This window comes from Erpetoichthys calabaricus, chromosome 11 (genome assembly GCF_900747795.2).
Source record: "Erpetoichthys calabaricus chromosome 11, fErpCal1.3, whole genome shotgun sequence".
Taxonomy (NCBI): Eukaryota; Metazoa; Chordata; class Cladistia; order Polypteriformes; family Polypteridae; genus Erpetoichthys; species Erpetoichthys calabaricus.
Genome location: NC_041404.2, coordinates 62015380 through 62038570, shown reverse-complemented (window position 1 = coordinate 62038570; position 23191 = coordinate 62015380). Strand labels below are relative to the sequence as shown.

General features: G+C 41.9%; 1 protein-coding gene across 1 annotated transcript in view; it reads right to left on the bottom strand.

The window, feature by feature from the left end:
• pwwp2a (PWWP domain containing 2A) overlaps window positions 1-23191 on the bottom strand; it is a 105289-nt gene that overhangs the window by 9703 nt on the left and 72395 nt on the right. The window contains exon 2 of the mRNA XM_028813173.2: window positions 20634-22398. Coding sequence (XP_028669006.2) covers window positions 20664-22398 — 1735 coding nt within the window. The 3' untranslated portion in view covers window positions 20634-20663. The remainder of the gene's footprint in view (window positions 1-20633; window positions 22399-23191) is intronic.

The following is a 23191-nucleotide window of genomic DNA, read 5'->3' as shown; positions in this document are numbered from 1 at the left end:
ATCCTAGAAATGATGAAGTCAAACGAATTAACGTGAACATTGTCGATTGGTAACACGGCAAATTGGTTAAATGCGTATCGATAGACTCTGCTGAAACAGTCAGTGGTGATGATGTGGAAGATGAAAACAACAACTTAGAATATCAGGAAGAATATCTACAACCATTAACACCGTCTGGTCTTCCACCGGCCAAATTACTGTAGAAAGAAGGACATATCCAAGAAAGGTAATGTAGTAGACCTTCACTAATGACATTGGACACCAAAGAAGATCTCAATATGCCATTCGTATTTAAATGTTTACAGTTTCCCATTAGAATAGCTTTTGCAAAGATAATTAACAAATCACAGAGACAAACATTCAAAAAGTCGTTTTATTTAATAGAGAGAAAGAAATGAAATTCACTCACGGGCAGTTATACGTTGAGTTGTCAAACACAGAATCAAAATTCAATGTGATATTGACGAAAATTTAATTAAAAAAAATGTTTTAACTGAAGTTTTACAGTAAAAGTGTAAGTTTAAAATGTATTTGTGTGTTAATTTCAAAGCCAAACAGAACAAAATCGTATTGCGCAACAAATACCTCTAACGCAACATGAAATATAATTTACTTTCAAATTATTATGTTCTACTATTTTTTTAATATGGTTAATTACTCGCTGTAATGTAAAATAGTTAGTTCTATTATGCATATGTAACAATTCCCATGAAAATAAAAATCTGTTTAAATTGTACATCCACATCCCCATACACAAGTGACAGAGATGTAAAGCAGCTAGCTCGTAACGCAGGCCCAGGGGTTGGCGAGTGAAGCGAGCAGGGGGCAAAGCCCCCTAGTTTTAAATAATTAAAGTATGAACTGCAGTTATATTTAAACAGGTGTCAATTAAAGATTTTTAAATGTAATGCTAGATACTTAAAATGAAGTTCCACATAGTTAAGAAGTAATTCACGATTGATGCAATTTAAATTTCTCCTAATCAAAATGTAATTCAGTATATGTGAAACTCTAATTTCAGCTAATCAAAATGTACTTATATACAGCATGTGCGGATTTCAATTTTGTTTCAAGTGAAAATGCAATTACAGTTAACTTCAACTGAAAGTGCCATAAATGCTAATGAGGCAAGTCCATTATACAGTAACTGACATTCTCACTTGTTGGCATTACACCTCACTCTGAGTCAACTGGGATGGCAAGGTGGCGCAGGGCTTATTACTGTTGTCTGATGCCTGTTTGTGTTCTCTGTGGACTTTGTCGGCTCACCCATGCATCAGTGGGTTGCCTGCCACACCCACATGTGTGACGGTCCACACACGAGATGAAATGGGATTAAGGTGGATTAGAGACAGAGAGAGAGAGAGAGAGAGAGAGAGAGAGAGAGAGAGAGAGAGAGAGAGAGAGATGTTGTTTGCATTACTAGTAAAACTAAAACTTAGATATCCCAAAGGCAATATTGACTCGTCAGAAGTGACCATAAAGTAGTAAACGCAAAACAATCGGCTTCAAACGGCATACCTCACTCGTGTAGCCTTCATCCACCCGGATGGTTTCATCAAATGGCGTCAACCGGCAGAACAGCAATAGCACGCGCCCTCCAAACCTCAAAATGACGCGCGCCCTCCAAACCTCAAAATGGCACGCGCCATCCAAACCTCAAAATGGCATGCGCCATCCAAACCTCAAAATGGCACGCGCCATCCAAACCTCAAAATGGCACGCGCGGGCGGGCAGTAGGGGGCAGTCTCACAGAAGACACATGCAGATGGGAACCTGCCCGTCCGATGAGGCGCCATCTTCAGCATTGGCTTCACAAGAATTAAGGTAAACGAAGTTGACTAACAGAGCACTCCAAAGTGGAAGTGGGCATCCAGATAGGGTGGAGGGGGTGGTTTCGGGGCAGTGCAGCCATGTCCGAGTTCTTTGCTGTTGTGTTTTTAATGTCAAATCTATAAAACCTGCTGACAAACCACGTGTCTTTCTTGGGGGCATTAGCCGTGAATTGATTCGCCTTGTCGGTGCTGTACGAGTCTGTAAGCCCATCTTCCCTTCACTGACTTAACATACACATGTTAGGACAATGTAACCTGGCACTTAAATTGCCCATACCTGGTTTTAGAGCAGAGGTTTGTGTCAGGACGCGACGAAGTGCCAAGTGATCTTAGCGTGCACGATTGTGTAAAGGAGATGTGGGGTGGGGGACACCCGAGTGGGTACGGGGTCACGTTGCAAAGATTGGTGAGACTCACACTGCCGTCTGGGATGGCAAGCAAGTCGATCTTATGCGCATCTGTTCAAAAGGGGCCAAGGTCATTCAAATAAAAAGTAAAGGAGAGAGCGACGAGCCTAAAAGCAGAGCAACTGTGGCATTGTGGTTAACAAGCTGGCTGGGAAAACCACAAGGTCACGGCCTGGAATTGCACCACGGAATTAAAGGGCCAGAAGGGCTCCATGTATGTGAAAATAGATTTCTGTAGGCTGTGCGTAGTAAGCACATGGCATGCATTGGAAATGTAATCATGAAAGGCTAGGTGCTAAAATAAAAAATCAGGGTCATATCTATATCTGGCAGAAAACACTAAACAGCTTCTTTAATACAAAACGGCACATATCCATATTGTTTCAGCTTCTGAAATCACAGAATTGATAATCAGAATATGCTATATATATATATATATATATATATATATATATATATATATATATATATATATATATATATATATATATATATATATATAACTATATATAGAAAGTAAAGAATACCTCACATTTAAAATGGCGAAAAACTGCTCATGTGCATTTATATTCCTAAAAATGTTTGTGGGATACTGGCAGTCACCTTTAAATGGAAAATTACAACTAGCTGAAGGAAAGATATGGCAAAATATCTAGGACGTTAGTGTCTAAACCAGTGCTTCCCAACCTCAGTCCTGTGGGTGGCCGTCCTGTGGCTGCAGGTTTTTGTTCCCACCAGCTTCTGTTTTTAATTGGACTCCTGGGCTAATTAAGTGATGTGTTATTTCCCAAGTTCTGTGTTTTGGGAACTAGATAGATAGATAGATAGATAGATAGATAGATAGATAGATAGATAGATAGATAGATAGATAGATAGATAGATAGATAGATAGATAGATAGATAGATAGATAGATAGATAGATAGATAGATAGAGTGAAAGGCACTATATGATAGATAGATAGATAGATAGATAGATAGATAGATAGATAGATAGATAGATAGATAGATAGATAGAGTGAAAGGCACTATATGATAGATAGATAGATAGATAGATAGATAGATAGATAGATAGATAGATAGATAGATAGATAGATAGATAGATAGATAGATACTTTATTAATCTCAATGGGAAATTCACATTCTTCAGCAGCAGCATACTGATACAATAAATAATATTAAATTAAAGAATGATAATAATGCAGGTGAAAAACAGACAATAACTATGTATAATGTTAAATGTTAACGTTTACCCCCCCCGGGTGGAATTAAAGAGTCGCATAGTTTGGGTGTAAATCTATATCTATATATATATTTTATATTAAAATGTACCATGCAGTTGTACGGGAATAATATATATATTTTTTAAGAATATTTTCATCTTGATTTTTATTCTACTTTTCCAGGTGTTCTAATTGTTTAATTAATCCATCCATCCATCCATCATCCAACCAGCTGAATCCGAACACAGGGTCATGGGGGTCTGCTGGTGCCAATCCCAGCCAACACAGGGCACAAGGCAGGAATCAATCCCGGGCAGGGTGCCAACCCACCGCAGGACACACACAAACACACCCACACACCAAGCACACACTAGGGCCAATTAGAATCACCAATCCACCTAACCTGCATGTCTTTGGACTGTGGGAGGAAACCCACGCAGACACAGGGAGAACATGCAAACTCCACGCAGGGATGACCTGGGAAGCGAACCCAGGTCCCCAGGTCTCCCAACTGCGAGGCAGCAGCGCTACCCACTGCGCCACCGTGCCGCCCTAATTAATCCATTATTTACTAATTAGTGGGTCTGATGCTAAAGTACTTGCAGCCTTTGACTATTCCGTGTTGTTTGCCAGCGTGTCTGCTCTCCTCATTTTTAATTGTCATTAATAAGATACAATGAAGGGGAAAACTGCATCGAGAAAGAGCAAAATAGAATGAAATCAACAAAAGAGAGTTAAGCATTTAAATCTTTAGCAAAAGCAGAAATATTTCTAAATGTCTCATAAATGTAAAAATCATGCTGCTGTGCTTTTCTGAATGTAGAATAACAAATAATACCAGCTAATTAAATGAGATGAGTGCTATCAGGTGTTGTCACTGATTAGGAGTCTGGTTGGAACAAAAACCTGCAGTCACAGGGTGGCCACAGGACCGAGGTTGGGAAACACTGATAAACGGACTCATTTTATTAAATGAAACTTTACTACAGCGGAGATTTTTTTTTTTGGGTCTATCAGGTAGTTCCTTTCATTAAAATGTTATACTCACCAAAACCCTCCTAAATGATTGTCTTGGATGTACTTTTGAAATTAACAATTTCTTAGTGAGAATTACTGAAAATGACAGCCAGGCAGAAAGTACAAACCAGGAAAACCCCCTGAACTTGAGGCAGGCTCATCTCGGTGCACTCCAGGCCAGCTTCAGCATCATTAGTGGACCTAGAATTTGAATTTGCAGGTTTGGTACACAGACGTCATCTGTATGAGCCTGGGCAGAATATGCCAATCAGGCAGTTAAAAGATCTGTGCTTTAACATACACGTTGAAGACAGTAAAAATGAATTAAACAGCTTTCTGTGTGCTGCTCATCTCTGTGCTAAATGCCCATAACCTGACTGCACAGCAGGACATGACAATGGACGAGACAACAAGCCAGCTGAGTCTAACGTGCCTGACTTTATGACAAAGGAAAGGTCTGAGTGAGCATTGGGTCCCTTCATAAAGATCATTGAGAATCCAAGTCGACCTAATGCTCTATTGTTCAGAGTGACAAAGCTGTTTAAATGAAAGGAGACAAGCCTGAAAACAAAGCAACACTGGCCTTGTGGTTAGGAAATTGGCTGAGAAAACCACAAGGCCACAGCCTGAAAGTGCATTATAGCATTAAAGGGCCAGAACAGAATAGGATTCTGTAAACTGCACCTATTAATAAGCATATGGCACGCATTTGGAATTTCATCATAAAAGGTGCTATAAAAATCAGAAGGATGTATCAGGGGGAAATATATATATATTTTTTAAAATGAAGTAGCAAATCTTCAGTCTCTGGGCTGATCATAAGAAAGTCACCACCTACAGTACCTATATAGAAACTAGACAGGCTGGCCTCAAATTTAAAATGGTGAACAACTGCTTATGTGCATTTATATTACTGAAATGTTTGTGGTGTACTGCCAAAATAAAAAATAAATAAATAAAAATCACAAAAGCAATTTCATTAAAAGTCCAGAGAAGAGTGCCTACCCACTGTGCCACCGTGCCGCCCATAATGTATAATACAATCTGAATCTCCTCTGTAGTCAACTGGCCATGGTTCATCACTTAATTAAAGGGCAGATGTTGTTGGGGGTGGCACGGTGGTGCAATGGGTAGCGCTGCTGCCTCGCAGTAAGGAGACCTGAGTTCGCTTCCCGGGTTCTCCCCGTGTTTGTGTGGGTTTCCTGCTGGTGCTCTGGTTTCCTCCCATAGTCCAAAGACATGCAGGTTGGGTGGATTGGCGACCCTAAATTGTTCCTAGTGTGTGTGTGCGCCCTGTGGTGGGCTGGCGCCCTGCCCGGGGTTTGTTCCCTGCCTTGCGCCCTGTGTTGGCTATGATTGGCTCCTGCAGACCCCCGTGACCCTGTAGTTAGGATATAGCGGGTTGGATAACGGATGGATAGATGTTGTTGGTTTCCATTTATATTTAATCGGTTTCTACCTTGTTCTCCATGTATTTTAACAAATCTGTATTTTTATGTGTACCAGGTTCTGTACTTAATAATTAGTATAATCTATACAATAGTTGTATTTCAGAATTGTTCACAATGCCCCTCTGCACCTGTATACAGTGAAAAGCACTATACAAGAAAAAGCTGTAATTGTAAAAGAATTTTGCGAGTATAATCAGGGAACTCTTTAGTCACCAAAATCCACACAGAGGGACTTCGTTTGATTGAATTTTCACAGGAAACCATTCTTGGTTAGAAAGTAGACATAAAGCAAGTGTGGCCAGACCATCTCGGTGCATTCCAGGCCAGCTTTAGCATCATTGGTTAACCTAGAATTTGTAACTTTGGTACGCAAAAGAAATCAGTTTGTGTGTGGGCAGAATATGCCAATCAGATGGTAAGCAGATCTGTGCCATAATGATGTGCTTTATAAGAGACGCAGTAAGCAGGGGAACCGCTCCATTGAGAAAGAAAAACATTATTAACTATAATGATTATAAGTAGTTACTTCACAATACCAAGTACTGTATTTTGTATTAATCATTATAGTTAATAATGTTTTTTTTCTTTCTCACCATAGATACAAGACTCAGTACTAACTGAAACCTCTCGTTCATGTCAGGGCTCGGTGCCGCTTTCCCGTCTACTCCTTACATCAGTATTCTACAGTTAATCCCACTCCTCTTCACTGTCCATGTGGGTTTTCCTCAAGACATCCCTAAATGTGTGCAGGTTAGGTTAAATGACCAACTTAAATTGGTCCAAATGTGAATGAGTGTGGGTGTAAGCATGGACCCTGCCTTTGCCTTGTGCACAATGCTACCCGGAATTGGAGTAACCAAGTCTGAGAATGAATCAATTTAAGTACGTATTTCATAAGGGGTTGATTTCTCATATTTACAATTATGAAACGGATGGTAAATAAGTTCATGGACAATGCCTCACTGACATCTGAGTTTACGGAACAGAACATTTGTGAAGGGGAAACCTACATTGTAGGTTGTATCCTTTCATTTTGTAACCTGTTCTACGTGTTGGTTTAACAAACAAGTACACTAAAATGCACCAAAAATATTTATTGTACAGTGCAGGACGAATGAGGCAAGTAACAACATTTCTAAACTTGTCCAATTCATCACAAAAGAAAAGAAAGTGCAGTCTCTAAAAAGGGTCTAAAAATATACAAAAGCAACAGTTGTGCATTTTAAGTGCAATTAAAAATGATGGGAAAATCCTACTTCTCACTGCTCAAATAATATCCATGGCCTGATTTAGTGCAATACGAGACCGCTAGCATCCATGAGAAAGCAAAGAGACAGTCCATACATAGCGCCTGCTTCATAGAGCTCCTAGTCTCCACATCTGTGATCCACAGAGAAAATTAGTAGCTGCTGGTATTTACTGCCAGGGTCTCAGGAAGGGGGCAATTTTTGTTCCTGACTGAATTAAGCATGCCAACTTGTTCTATTTGTGTATGCAGGATTTTATACATAGTGAAGTGGAACTGAATGGAAAAAAAATCAAGAGAGAGAGAAATGAACACAACGGCAAACAGTGAGTGCATGTGATGAAGACCATGGAGCGGCTGCTGCTTCACCACCTGAGGCCACAGGTCCGCCACACCCTCGACCCTCTGCAGTTCGCATGCCAGGAGAAGGTGGGAGCGGAGGATGCCATCATCTACATGCTACACTGATCCCTCTCCCACTTAGACAGAGGCAGTGGTGCTGTAAGAAGTATGTTTCTGGATTTCTCTAGCGCCTTCAACACCATCCAACCTCTGCTCCTTAGGGACAAGCTGACAGAGATGGGAGTAGATTCACACCTGGTGCCATGGATCGTGGACTATCTTACAGACAGACCTCAGTATGTGTGTCTCGGGAACTGCAGGTCTGACATTGTGGTCAGCAACACAGGACCGCCGCAGGGGACTGTACTTTCTCCGGTCCTGTTCAGCCATCGGACTTCCAACACAACTTGGAGTCCTGCCACGTGCAAAAGTTCGCTGTCGACACTGCTATCGTGGGCTGCATCAGGAGTGGGCAGGAGGAGGAGTATAGGGACCTAATCAATGACTTTGTTAAATGGTGCGACTCAAACCACCTACAACTGAACACCAGCAAAACCAAGAAGCTGGTGGTGGATTTTAGGAGGACCAGACCCCTCATGGACCCCGTGATCATCAGAGGTGACTGTGTGCAGAGGGTGCAGACCTATAAATACCTGGGAGTGCAGCTGGATGATAAACTGGACTGGACTGCCAATACTGATGCTCTGTGCAAGAGAGGACAGAGCCGACTATACTTCCTTAGAAGGCTGGCGTCCTTCAACATCTGCAATAAGATGTTGCAGATAGTCTATCAGACGGTAGTGGCGAGCGCCCTCGTCTACGCGGTGGTGTGCTGGGGAGGCAGCATAAAGAAGAGGGACGCCTCACGCCTGGACAAACTGGTGAGGAAGGCAGGCTCTATTGTAGGCATGGAGCTGGACAGTTTAACATCTGTGGCAGAGCGACGGGCGCTGAGCAGACTCCTGTCAATCATGGAGAATCCACTGAACAGGATCATCTCCAGACTGAGGAGCAGCTTCAGCGACAGACTGACAGACTGAGGAGACCCCACACTATGCGACTCTTCAATTCCACCTGGGGGGGTAAACGTTAACATTATACAAAGTTACTGTCTGTTATACCTGTATTGTTGTCACTCTTTAATTTAATATCGTTATTATCAGTATGCTGCTGCTGGAGTAGGTGAATTTCCCCTTGGGATTAAGAGAAAAGCCAAGCAAAGTGACACCTTTTATTGGCTAACTAATTTTGCTTGGCTTTTCTCTACATTCATAATGGCTAACACGGTACAACACCCTAGTACCCTTGGGATTAATAAAGTATGTATCTATCATAATTGTATTATATAGTGCCTTTCACATCTATCTATCTATCTATCAATCTCTTTCTCTAGCACACAGTCCTGTACTTGTCCATTCCAGGTTGCTGGCTGTATAAAAACCTTTAAATAAATATGCAAGCGGTACCAGGACAAGCCTATTCCAAGTATCTGTACACGCCTGTGGGCCAAATGTTAATTTGCTTATTTTCACTGTGCAGATAAAGTCTGAACGTGAAGACAGCATAAAGGGAAGTAAGGAGTTCGGCTTGAAGCAGCGCGTCTCCTGATTAATAAACTACAACACCTGCTGCCACTTGGGATCCTGGAAGCAAAAGATAAGGAGCCAACAGATTGTGTTGCTTACCAGCATGCTATTCGGCAGAGCAACATGGAGGTTTTTGAGAAGAACACATTCACAATGTCGCAATCTTTAGAAAAAAAAAAAAAAAACAGAATGCTTCCTTTTCGTCAGTAATTTCACTTGGTAAGTTTTACGTTAAGAATATTAAGTGTTATTTGTTCATTTCCCAAACACAAATTGCAGTTGGCTATGTGATAGGCTCATTTTAAGATGTCAGTCCCCTTGTCAGTGGTTACAGATAGATTTAGACACAACTTGTCACAACAGCATACTCCACTTCTAGTAACTGAGCAGGTAGACAAGCCTAAGATGTGCAGATGCTTTTTAACCATGGTAGCTCCACATAAACAGTATGTTCTTTAGTATTCAGAGAAACGTAGTGTCTGGGCAGCCTGTTTGATACTTGAATGCTGTTCATGCAACATTCCTCTCCTATACTTCCAAACTCCAAATCCATGTGACTCGGTGATAAGGCGATATGAAATGGCCTTGTAAGGGCTTACATTTCATCATGGAGTTTAATAATATTTGAACCTTTACTGCAATGTTAAAACTAAGAAAGAAAGATCCCAAGGGGAAATTCACATACTCCAGCAGCAGCATACTAATAAAAAAACAATATTAAAGAGTGATAACAATGCAGGTTAAAAACAGACAATAACTTTGAATACTGTTAACATTTACCCCCATGGTGGAATTGAAGAGTCGCATAGTTTGGGGGAGGAACGATCTCCTGGTATCGTGGTATAGTGTGACCTACTGGCTTAGGAGTTGGACATATTGTTACGGTTCAAATCCAACCTCAAACAATTCATCTTGGCTAACAGAAGTCACATTACATAATTAATTGTGCCATTGTGATCTGCAACTGTAAAAGCATGCAGCAATTATCAGTAGTCTGGTTAGTGCTGCAGCTTTACAGTTTTCAGCTTCATCGGGTGGGTTCATATCCCAGCCCAGTCACCATCTGTGTGGACTTTCAGAATTTTCAGGGTTGTTTATCAGATTGTTGACATTTTTGCACACCCCTCAATGATAGCTTAGAGCAAATCTAAAACTGGCCAGTGTCAGTGTGGATCTGTATGTGTGTGACCGAGTATAAGCCTGGCTCTCATGCTCAGCAACCCTGCATTTAAATAAGCTGGTTTAGAATAATGTGGATTCAGAAAGTATTCAGACCTCTATACACACCTCATTTTTAACAGATGTATCTGTCATCTTTGACATCAATTTACTCTCCATAAACCATAATGACAAAGTGAAAACAGGTTTTCAGAAAGGTTTGGAAATTTATTAGCAATCAAAAACTGAAATCTCTTCATTCATAGAAATATTCAGACCCTTAACTAAGTACCTTGTAGAAGCCCCTCTAGCAGCAATTAATGCTTCTACGCTTCAGGAGTAAATAAATCTCTACAAGTTCTGCATACCTGGATTTGGGTAGCTTATCCCATTCTTTCTGGCAGATATACTCTCAGGCTCTGCTAAACTGTAAGAATTATGTTTCTAGACTTCTCTAGCGCCTTCAACACAATCCAGCCTCTGCTCCTCAGGGACAAGCTGACAGAGATGGGAGGAGATTCATACCTGGTGGCATGGATCATGGACTATCTTACAGACAGACCTCAGTATGTGCGTCTCAGGAACTGCAGGTCTGACATTGTGGTCAGCAGCACAGGAGCGCCGCAGGGGACTGTACTTTCTCCGGTCCTGTTCAGCCTATATACATCGGACTTCCAACACAACTCGGAGTCCTGCCACGTGCAAAAGTTCGCTGATGACACTGCTATCGTGGGCTGCATCAGGAGGAGTATAGGAACTTCATTAAGGACTTGTTAAATGGTGTGACTCAAACCACCTACACCTGAACACCAGCAAAACCAAGGAGCTGGTGGTGGATTTTAGGAGACTCATGGTCCCCGTGATCATCAGAGGTGACTGTGTGCGGAGGGTGCAGACCTATAAATACCTGGGAGTGCAGCTGGATGATAAACTGGACTGGACTGCCAATACTGATGCTCTGTGTAAGAAAGGACAGAGCCGACTATACTTCCTTAGAAGGCTGACGTCCTTCAACATCTGCAATAAGATGCTGCAGATGTTCTATCAGACGGTTGTGGCGAGCGCCCTCTTCTATGCGGTGGTCTGCTGGGGAGGCAGCATTAAGAAGAAAGACGCCTCACGCCTGGACAAACTGGTGAGGAAGGCAGGCTCTATTGTTGGCATGGAGCTGGACAGTCTGACATCTGTGGCAGAGTGACGGGCGCTGAGCAGACACCTATCAATCATGGAGAATCCACTGCATCCACTGAACAGGATCATCTCCAGACAGAGGAGCAGCTTCAGAGACAGACTGCTGTCACCGTCCTGCTCCACTGACAGATTGAGGAGATCGTTCCTCCCCCAAACTATGCGACTCTTCAATTCCACCCGGGGGGGGTAAACATTAACATTTAACATTATACAAAGTTATTGTCTGTTTTTTACCTGCATTATTATCAATCTTTAATTTAATATTGTTTTTTGTATCAGTAAGGTGCTGCTGGAGTAAGTGAATTTCCCCTTGGGATTAATAAAGTATCTATCTATCTAAACTGGATGGGAAGGGTCTATAAACCTGCCATCTTCAGGTCTCTACAGACTGTATATTTTAAGGGGTTTATGTCCTGCCTTTGGCTGGGTCACTCTAGGACACTCAGACTTGTTCCAAGCCACTCCAGCACGGTCATGCTGAAAAGTGAACAGTCACCCCAGGGTGAGGTGGTATGCACTCTGGAGCAGGTTTTCATCAAGGACCTCCTTGGATTTGGCTGCAATCCTCCTGTCCCACAGTGCTGCTGCACTCACCATGCTTCATTGTAGCAATGGTATTAGGCAGGCGATGGGTATTGCCTGGTTTTTGACAGGCATAATGCTTAAAGTTCTGTCTAACAACCTTTTTTTGTGTCATCAGACTACAGAATCTTTCTCTTCATGCTCGCAGTCCAAATGGACTGTCATCTGGCTTTTAGTCAAAAGTGTGCAGTCTATCCACTCTACCATAAACACCTGATTGACGGGGTGCTGCTGAGATGGTCATCCTTCTGGTAGGTTCTCTCATCTCAGCAGAGGACTTCTGAAGAGCCATCTGAGTGACCACTAGGTTCTTGATCATCTCCCTGACCAAGGCCCTTCTTCTTGCCCAGCTACTCAATTTGGCCAGTCAGCAAACCCTATGAAGAGTCCCAGTGCAGTCAAACGTCTTCAGTTTCACAATTACAGAGGCCACTGTGGCTCCAGGGAACACTCAAAGCGTTAGAAATGCTTTTAACCCCTTGCCCTGATCTACACCTCATCACAATTTGATCAGAGATCTACAAAGGGGTTTTTGGACTTCATAACTTCATTTTCATTCTGACATGCATTGTGAATTGTTGGACCTTAGCTACACAGGTACACGTGTGGCTATTTAAATGATGCCCAGTCATTTCAACTCAAATCACATTCTAGATACATCTCAAGAAGAATTAAAGTCAACAATATGTGCCGAATCACAATCTGGGGTGCCTTATCAAAGAGTCTGAATCCTTCTAGGAATGAGAGATTACATTTTTTGATTTTTAATAAAGATGAAATCGTTTTTTGAAAGCATGTATACATTTCAGGGTGGCACAGTGGGTAGCGCTGCTGCCTCACAGTTAGGAGATCCGGGTTCGCTTCCCAGGTCCTCCCTGCGAGGAGTCTGCATGTTCTCCCCGTGTCTGCGTGCGTTTCCTCCCACAGTCCAAAGACATGCAGGTTGGGTGTATTGGCGATTCTAAATTGTCCCTAGTGTGTGCTTGGTGTGTGTGTGTGCCCTGCCCAGGGTTTGTTTCCTGCCTTGCACCCTGTGTTGGCTGGGATTGGCTCCAGCAGACCCCCCGTGACCCTGTAGTTAGGATATAGCGGGTTGGATAAAGGATTGGATGGATGGTATACATTTCATCATTATGGGTTATTGAGTACAGATTAAGTGCAAGAGAGAGACATTTATTTGTCCCCATTAGGAAATTTGGCTTCCTACAGAATTTTGTTTTTATATATGTATGTATCCACACACACAATAGTCAGAACACAGAATGACTAAAGAGAAAGAAAACACTGATTTAGCTATATACCATACTCTATATGTGCCCATCTCTAGATGCAGTGCTACTATTATAGTGACACTCTGCTAGTTCACCCAACTGAGATCCCATTTTAGTAATTTCAAGGAACATTCACAATGAACTTACCATCCTCACAGCCCTTCATCATACTTTGCTTCCAACCAGAGTTCACCGTCTCTGAAGTATCAGCACATCTCATTTGCTAATTTGAAAGTGCTACAGTAGACCATAGAAAGCCCTGCTGCTTCCATTAATAAATCTCCGTCCATCCACTAGAAAGAGATCAGTCTGTAGCTTTAGCAAAATAAAATGTCTTTTTCAAGCTATCCTTCCAATTCTGAGAACTCATTTAAAGTGCTAGGAGACCTACAACTACTAGCAAGTGCAGGGTTGGGCTACATCCACTGTGAAATGCCAGTTTTATTTTGTCTTTAATAACGTTCACGGTGTTGTTTCAAATTATTTACTTGAATTTATATTTAAGCATTTTAATGGTTATGTTATAATAATAAAACAATGCCAGTGCAGGAAATAGTTTGTATTATGTAAAGGCTTTTCATACCAGTTTCTCAGATGGCATCACTGGTTTCATGACCTGGAATAATTCAGGTACGACTATTATGAAGTCAGCATTACGGTAATCTATCCTCCTCCTCCTCCTCCTAAAGGCCACTGTTGGGGAAATCCTTCAGTTCTGTGGCAATGTGATACGGGTGCTGGTCATAAAATTAGAATATCATGACAAAGTTGATTTAGTTCAGTAATTCCATTCAAAAAGTGTAACTTGTATATTAGATTCATTCATTACACACAGACTGATGTATTTCAAATGTTTATTTCTTTTAATGTTGATGATTATAACTGACAACTAATGAAAGTCCCAAATTCAGTATCTCGGAACATTAGAATATTGTGAAAAGGTTCAACATTGAAGACACCTGGTGCCACACTCTAATCAGCTAATTAACTCAAAAGCCTTTAAATGGTCTCTCAGTCGAGTTCTGTAGGCTACACAATCATGGAGAAGACTGCTGACTTGACTGTTGTCCAAAAGACGACCACTGACACAAAAGGTCATTGCTAAAGAGGCTGGCTGTTCACAGAGCTCTGTGTCCAAGCACATTAATAGAGAGGCGAAGGGAAGGACAAGATGGGGTAGAAAAAAGTGGACAAGCAATAGGGATAACCGCACCCTGGAGAGGATTGGGAAACAAAACCTGTTCAAAAATGTGGGGGAGATTCACAAAGAGTGGACTGCAGCTGGAGTCAGTGCTTCAAGAACCACCACACACAGACGTATGCAAGACATGAGTTTCAGCTGTCGCATTCCTTGTGTCAAGCCACTCTTGAACAAGAGACAGCGTCAGAAGCGTCTCGCCTGGGCTAAAGACAAAAAGGACTGGACTGCTGCTTTCTGATGAAAGTAAATTTTGCATTTCCTTTGGAAATCAAGGTCCCAGAGTCTGGAGGAAGAGAGGAGAGGCACAGAATCCACATTGCGTGAGGTCCAGTGTAAAGTTTCCATAGTCAGTGATGGTTTGGGGTGTCATGTCATCTGCTGGTGTTGGTTCATTGTGTTTTCTGAGGTCCAAGGTCAACGCGGCCATCTACCAGGAAGTTTTAGAGCACTTCATGCTTCCTGCTGCTGACGAACTTTATGGAGATGCAGATTTCAGTGCCAAAGCTACCAGTACCTGGTTTAAGGACCATGGTATCCCTGTTCTTGATTGGCCAGCAAACTCGCCTGACCTTAACCCCATAGAAAATCTATGGGGTATTGTGAAGAGGAAGATGCAATACGCCAGACCCAACAATTCAGAAGAGCTGAAGGCCACTATCAGAGCAACATGGGCTCTCATAACACCTGAGCAGTGCCACAGACTGATCGACTCCATGCCACGCCGCATTGCTGCAGTAATCCAGGCCAGAGGAGCCCCAACTAAATATTGAGTGCTGTACATGCTCATACTTTTCATGTTCATACCTTTCAGTTGGCCAACATTTCTAAAAATCCTTTTTTTTGCATTGGTCTTAATTGATATTCTAATTTTCCGAGATACTGAATTTGGGACTTTAATTAGTTGTCAGTTATAATCATCAACATTAAAAGAAACAAACATTTGAAATACATCAGTCTGTGTGTAATGAATGAATCTAATATAGAAGTTTCACTTTTTGAATGGAATTACTGAAATAAATCAACTTTGTCATGATATTCTAATTTTATGACCAGCACCTGTAAATGCCTGCTGGTATCAATTGATCCTGAAAGAGTGGCTCCACTGTTGAGTATCACACATCATCTTACTTATTTATGTATATGCCTCCTCAATTAAGTTTGGCTTAATGTCTTGTTTTGATGAAAAAATAAAAATTAAAACTAAATTCCATTCAGCACAATAATACCACATCATTACATTCACAAACCTGTTCAATCCAGTTTAGAATCAACGCAGCAAGCCAAAATCTCTTTGTAGTTTTGGACTAGAAGTCCATCTTAAGAGTCCACTCTCACAATCACTGGGCGAACGTGGAATCTTCAATTAACCACATATGGCTTTGGGTTCATGTCAGACTCGGGAGAACGCACAAACGCCAATCAGACAATGATCTTTGAGACGGCAGCAGTAATCACTGTGCACTCACACTAGCAACAATACTTGGCATGATAGCTTCAATCTCCAGTTAACATTTAAATATCCCATTTATCCACTTTCTGAGACTGCTTTTTCCAATCACAGATGGCCAGAGCCACCCCTGGACAAAGCATCTTTCCAACACAGGGCAATCCAAATTCAAACATACTGTATAGGGATAATTTAGACTTGAGATGTTTGAGCAAATTGAAATACTGGCACAAGCTAGAGATATTGTGTATGCCCCCAGAGATTATGAATGGAGCTTGGAAATGAACTCCGATTCTTGGAACTTTTAAGGCAGCACAGCAGTGAATAGCACATCATCATCATCATCATTATAAGGCCACTTTTAATTATGACAAGTTCATAAGGGTCAGTATTGTCAAGTAAGATCAATCAAATACAGCAGATTAAGAAAAGGACCCATTCACCTGGGGAAAGATGAAGTAGGAACACAAATGAGACTTAATACATGTTATTTATATAGCGCCTTTCCCATGCTCAAGGCACTTACAGACTTGAGAAATTTTGCTGCCTGTGGCAATATTGGCCTAAGCTGACATTTTCAATAGTGATCCAACTGAAAATATAAAATGTATGCAAACTGTTGAAGTCAGTACCTGCCCTCGGTTAAATCAATCAGTATTTAGATTGGACTCTGTGCATCTCTCCTCCATTCTCCCTAACCAACACTGTCTTTTAGCTCATGTTGTTTAACATTCTGTTTGCAGGAAAGAGAATAATCTATGCAGTTTTATTAAAATTGTCTAAAATGTCCTCTCTGTAGGTAGGAGCAACATCTGTTAACTTGCTGCCCAATGGGTTGTGCTGGCACCACCCCAAACCATTTTGCAGGGGACGTATCATCATATAAACACACTAAAGAAACAAAGATTTTAGTAAAAAATAAAAAATAAATAAAATTTAAAAAATCTCCCCCCCTAAATGCTAAATATTGCAACATGCATATAGCACTCGCATTCATGCAGAGATTCTTCTTCAGGGTGCCTTTAAGCAAAACACTCTCATTAATAACGCTACCTGCATTGCCAGCACCAGTTTACTACACTTGATGGGGCGCCCGTCTTCCAGGAGTACAGAGTCTTCCCCTGCAATACCCCTTCTTCCCACCCTACAATCCAATCGGGTAAAACCACATACAGCATTTAAAAAAAAAAGAGAGGGTTTAAAAAAAAAAATTAAAAAGTGGCATAGGCATGCAATTTAAAAATAAAAATCTTAAAAAAAAAAAAAAAAGGACACCTGGTTCAGATCATTGTAGTTAACTTTTTATTTACATATCTTTATACATCAGAAGACATTTACACAAATGCTCATGTAATATACAGCATTCTCTGATCTGCAAACAGATAAGAAAAAACAACAAGGCCAGTGACCATTATAAATAATCCAACATTTGGATGTTCAGCACACATCAATGTGTGTCCTGTTGTCAAGTAGTTCACTGCAATTCATAGTGTGACCATATTCATAAAAAAAAAAAAACAAAAAAACATCACGCTAAACTCTACAGGAGGATGAAAATTAAAACAAAATCAACACTGCAAATTGCATTGGCTGCAGACAGTAAGACCCTCCCCATCTGATACCTTACAAGGTTAGTGCAATGGATTCGTATTTATAGTCTACAAAGCAGGGCTTTAACCCGGGTTCAACGTTACCCTTAATATCCTTAAATCTAGTATTGTAGGCACATATTAACGGTTGAGGGAAAAAAAGGAGTCATGCAGACCCAACAAAAAAAAACTGAAATCTGATAAACCTACAAGGTTTCCTTCAGGTTACAAAGCAAACTCAGAATAGTAAGAAAAAAAAATTGCATTTCAGTTATTTTCCATGTTTTCATAAAATCTGAGAACAAATAGCAATGACTACTTATAGACAGGCATGGCATATTCAGAAAACTAAGTTTCCCTTCAAGTAATAAAAAGTAAAATAAACAGCAATACCTTTTTAGTGAGAAACATACCAGACTGTGTTATCTCAGCTCAAATATCATTTCAGATAGTAGGCCGAGACCTCAGCCCTGCACCTAGAAATTTCACACATTAAATATTTCTTAAAGGAAACCTTCTTAGCAATTCACACATATCTAGTTCTGTTTGTTCACACTGTGGCCTTTAAATGCTTCTGGGAAGGGCTGGTTTCCCTTATCGAGAAGGGCAAGATAATGAACATGGAATGGTAGAGACCAGAAACAGATCAGAGACTACCCCCCTTTAGTCAAGAGATGTGGAATGGTTCTGCTTAGCCTTAGACTGTATATGATGGCCTTATCAAGTGGACTTACTGCACGCCTGCTGGATCAAGCTATTCACAATGTTCCCACCGACAAGGAAGCAAGGCAATCAAGTTATGCTTACTGCTTCCCACCTGAAATTTTCCTGAGTAGTAAAAAAAAAAAAAAAGGGGGAGAAGATAAGCGCAGGGGGGGGGGGGGGGGGGGGGGGGGCAGGCAGAAAATCTCCTTCATCCCTCAACCCTACCACCAACTTCAAGCAGTCCAAAAAAAAATATATATATATATATGTATTTACATTCCTGCATTCTGTCTAAATTAAACTAGACAGATTAGAATGTTCCTATCTTTGGCAGCAACAAATCACCTTTTCTTAAATCAAGTAGGTAAACATGCACACAAAATAATAAATAAATTCCCAGCAATATTGAGCCGCTCTGAAGAATTTAGGGTTAAACTCAGCCCCCATGAACCAGGCCCCAGTGAAAGGGAAGCACAAAGATGCACCCTAAAGCAAATACAACTTGCAGCATCTCCTTCGACACATAAAGCAAAAGCAATACTTTCTATAATGAAGAAAACAAATAAAAAATAAACCAAAGCACACCACACACACTGTTGCGTTGACCCAGAAGGTGAAAGAATCAAGTGTCTCAAAATCCACAAAGCCATCAGAGTGATACAGGTAAGAAGAGGAGAAGTAGAAAAGTGGAGAAACCAACAAAAAAAAAAAAAAAAGTACATGGACACCTCTAGTAACGAGGCCGTCCTCAAAGAGCCAATTACTAACATAAGGACTCCTCAATGACACCAACATTCATTGTGTATTCCAGTAAAATATTTTCTACAAAGACACTGCCAAATGTTGTTTGTCGATTGAAATGTTATTGCCATTCATTTTAAAACAGTTTTCAGTCAGTCAATTCATTCTTAGAAAAAAATTCTGTGGCGTAATGGAAAACCTAAAAAGTGGATCATGTGCTCCCGAAAAGCAAATATCAGCGCTACACACTAATGTCTTTCAATGGGGCGCAGCACCTGCATCAGAGGTCTGGCTTAGTGTTTCATGTGCAGCTGCTTTCCTTTTAGGACATCATGCAACACCGGATAGTGGACACAGCTTTAAATGTTAAGTGCTAATTTGAACAAGATGTTCTTTAACTCAAATAAACACCACCAATATTTCAGAGGACAGCCTGGAGGCACCAAGTACATTTTTATTGCATTCTTTTATTTATTTTTAAACGTATTTGCTTCATTTGCAAATTACGGGGTGGAAATAGTGCAAATGGGCATATTCATGAATATGGTGGCCTACACGCAGGTTTCACATAACCTTTCCTAAAGATGAAAATGGACAAACCTGCCTGGCCAACACCGTTTAGGAGCACACAGGGATGGAAGACGAGCCCAAACGGGGATAGCAGTGCTAGGTGAGCATTCCTGACCAGGGTTTCACAGACATCAAGTGCCAAATAAAGAGCGCGCAAAAACCTACCTCAGGATTTCAGCATGTTCTAAACTCTAATGGGATCTATTAAAACGAAAGTTGGCAGTTGATTAGGAATGCTAGTGTCAGATATGCGGTCAGCAAATGACCAGTAATGCACACTGAGAGCATCAGACTTTTCTGTATTGATTGGCTGGGTCATTAGTTACAATCTAATAACAGTCAAGAGAATGGGGGGGGGGGGGGGGGGGGGGGGTTTGGGGGAACCAAAAACTTTATACCAAAGTGAAAAAGTGGTTATACCTGAAAACTCACCAGCAGGTCACATTTAAGAAGGGGCAGCAAAGAGCTATCAAAAGGTATATGGTGCTTATGGTCTCTCACCATCAGCATCTTCCGATTCGAAAAAGTCAAATCTTTAAACAGATTTTCATTTAATTTACTCAGACTTGTCAATATTTACATATAAAACACATTTTATAACTCCTAGATGCAGTAGAGAGATAAAAATAAGACTTAGTGTTTTAAATGTGTCAAGTGATTACAGTATTACTGTTTGAAATGCCTGCTTATAGGCCATTTCTCTTGTATGCAGGGCTGTTAATTTATCTTGTATTTTCAAGGCCAATCCACCTGTACCATAAAGTCACTGAGAAGTCACTGAGGACTCAAACTCATGACTTTTAAAAGTAGTTCTGAACACTGTTGCCAAAAAAATAAAAAAAAAAACCAAACCCACACACATCAGGGGAGGAGAGGGCATCTCATTAGCTCTCAAGCCCCAATGCGAGTGTCTCATTTGACAACATTTCCAATTCTCAGTGACGATTCCAGTCATGAACATGCCACCACTGCTAATCCCACCCCTCCCTGTCCCACCCCATGGTAGATCTAACAGGTTGGTGAGGATGAGGGTCAGGAACAATGGAGATCTGGGGGCACAGCCTGCTTGCCTACCTTCCTTCCTTCCTTCCTGTTCTGCTGCATTCACGTCTCAAACTGAGTCAGCAGGGCCCGCACTTCAGGAGTAAGCTGCTTGGCAGCCTTCGCCGCCTCTGTGATGGCCTTACGGTACAGACCCTTTCTCTTCTTGTTAAAGCGCAATTGGAAGTTGTCTAAAAAGGGGGAGAGCTGTGACAGGCCCAGGAAAGAGGTTGTTGGTGACCCGAACCAAGAGATGCGGGCCTCCTGCCTCACTAAAAGGCCATTATCTTTCCGGCTCACAGTTATCGCCAGGATCCGGGCTGGCCACCAAGGGAAGCCATATATTTTGGCCCACACAATGTCCCCTACACATATGGTCCTGCCATCTGGAGTCACACACTTTGATACATTTTTGGAAAAGACTTTTGCTTGCAAGGAATTACTGAGCTTTTGTCCGTCCTTTGAGGAGGAGGATGAGGAGGTGGCGGTGGCGGCGGCGGCGGCAGTGGCACTGCTGGAAGTGGAGGGTGTGTGCAAAGAGCCAGGAGGAGGAAAGTCGAATGTTTCAGTAGAACTACACTCTGAGTTGGAGGACTTAAGGTCATCTGCACTATCGCTACTACACACCGAAGCACTAGAGGAGTCTGGCTTTTTCTGATTTAGGCTCATGTAAACTGTGATATTGCCCTTGCTGCCCCGCTTTTCCCGTTTTTCCTCCCGCTCCTCAGACAGCACTACCAGTTCTTTATTCTCAACTGCAGCCTCAAGCTCAGGGCCTTTAGTGGGGCTCTGGTTTTCGGAAGAAGTGGCCTCACCTGCCGAGGAGCGAGTTGAGGTGCAACGGGGAGTAGCAGTCTTGGGCACCCCTTTACAGCTGCCCTGTACTTTCTCGAAGCCCACCTTACAAGAGGAAGAGTCATTCTCTTCATTACGGTACCTTTGGGGCTTGATGCGTATCCTTGGAGGGAGAGAGGCTGCGTTGCTGCCGCTGTTCTGGAGCCGACGGGTATGATGGACCTTCGAAACTGCGGCATTGGTACCCCCACCACCACGCTCTCGCTGCCTTTTCTGTGCCTTCTCCTTGGCCATCTTCAACACCTCTCGTGCTTTTGAGTGGTCCACATTCTTGTTCTGCAAAACCTTCTTGGCGTTTAACTGCACACGAGAGCTGTTTGTCCGAGAGACTGTCGCTGTCCCCACTCGGACCACCCTGCCTCTCGAGTGGGAGACACCAGAAACCTTCACCACTGCGCCATGACGCTTTGGCCCCTCACTCCCCCTGCCTCTCTCATCCACTTTATGGTCAGTCCGGAGTCTCTTATTTACAGCTGCGACACTCTCGCTGCGTCTCCTTTTGCCCTCCTCGCCTCTGTAATCAGTAGTATGCCCCCTTTTCACGTCTTTTTTATCAGTCATGATGGTATTCTTGCACTTGTCACAAAGGACTTGCCGTGGTCGAAGTTTAATCGCATTCATGATGGATGTAGGCTCCTCCCGGTAGAGCTTCCGCTTTGGCCTCTTAATCTTTCGAGGAGGGGGCTGAGGTATTGATTGGTTGTAAGAGTCCCTGATAAACAAAGGTGGAGGGTATGGGGCTCCTTCATGGAACAGAGGAGGGTGCTTAGAAGTCCACAGGTTAGTCGGGGCAGGAGGATTATTGGCAGGTTCCTCTGGAGTGGCACCTGTAATTTCTTTGCTTTCTGTCTGGAATACTTCATTCTTTAGATGCATAGATTCAGGTTTATCCCTGTATTCACGTTTTGGAAAAACTGTCACTGGTATTCCATAAGGTCCAAACCTGAGAAACATGGGGGTTGTTTGGGGGGTGGGGGGGGAGAGAGAGAGAGAGAAAAGAAAAAGTGAGTGGACTTCTAGTAGTAAAAAGCTTGACATTAAAATCTAAACCTTTAACTGCTCACAAGAAACCAGTGAGCCAAATTATGTTAAAAACAAACTTCAGGTACAAATATCCCAGCAAATCCAAGTCAAAAAGAGGGGAAAAAAATACCACACACACACACACTACAGGTATTCTCTGAAAATAATTTCACACCTCAATTACTACTAGTTGCCTGCATCAAGGATCAGAGTAAAATTATGAAAGTCACTCGAGTAAGATAACTAAATGGGCACAATCAGTCACTCCTGACAAGAGTTAGCCAGAAGGTTTTACAACACGCATTTGTTTTTTTAAATTGTTGGTAACTTATTCCAAAATTGTTTGAACAAACATATTGATAGAATAACTATGTGCTCATTGATTTTCAAAGTCGACATCAACAGCCTTGTGCAAATGAGTGAGAATGGCATCTGTCCCCTGTCTTGTACTAGTCTGATTGTGATCTCATCACCACCCGCTAACTTCATTAACCTTGTCGTCACTCCCAGACCTCCTGCACAGATGTCATCTGAGGGCTCCCCAAAGAGGTATTAATATATCTGGGCAGCAGATTGGATGAAGAACAAACACCACTGCTCTGCTCACTCATGTTTTTTAAATCATTATTGTGTTAAACATGTAGATTAAATGCAGTACTCCATTCTGAGGGGCATCTGTACATACACTAGGAAAGAGATGTGTTCTGAGCTGT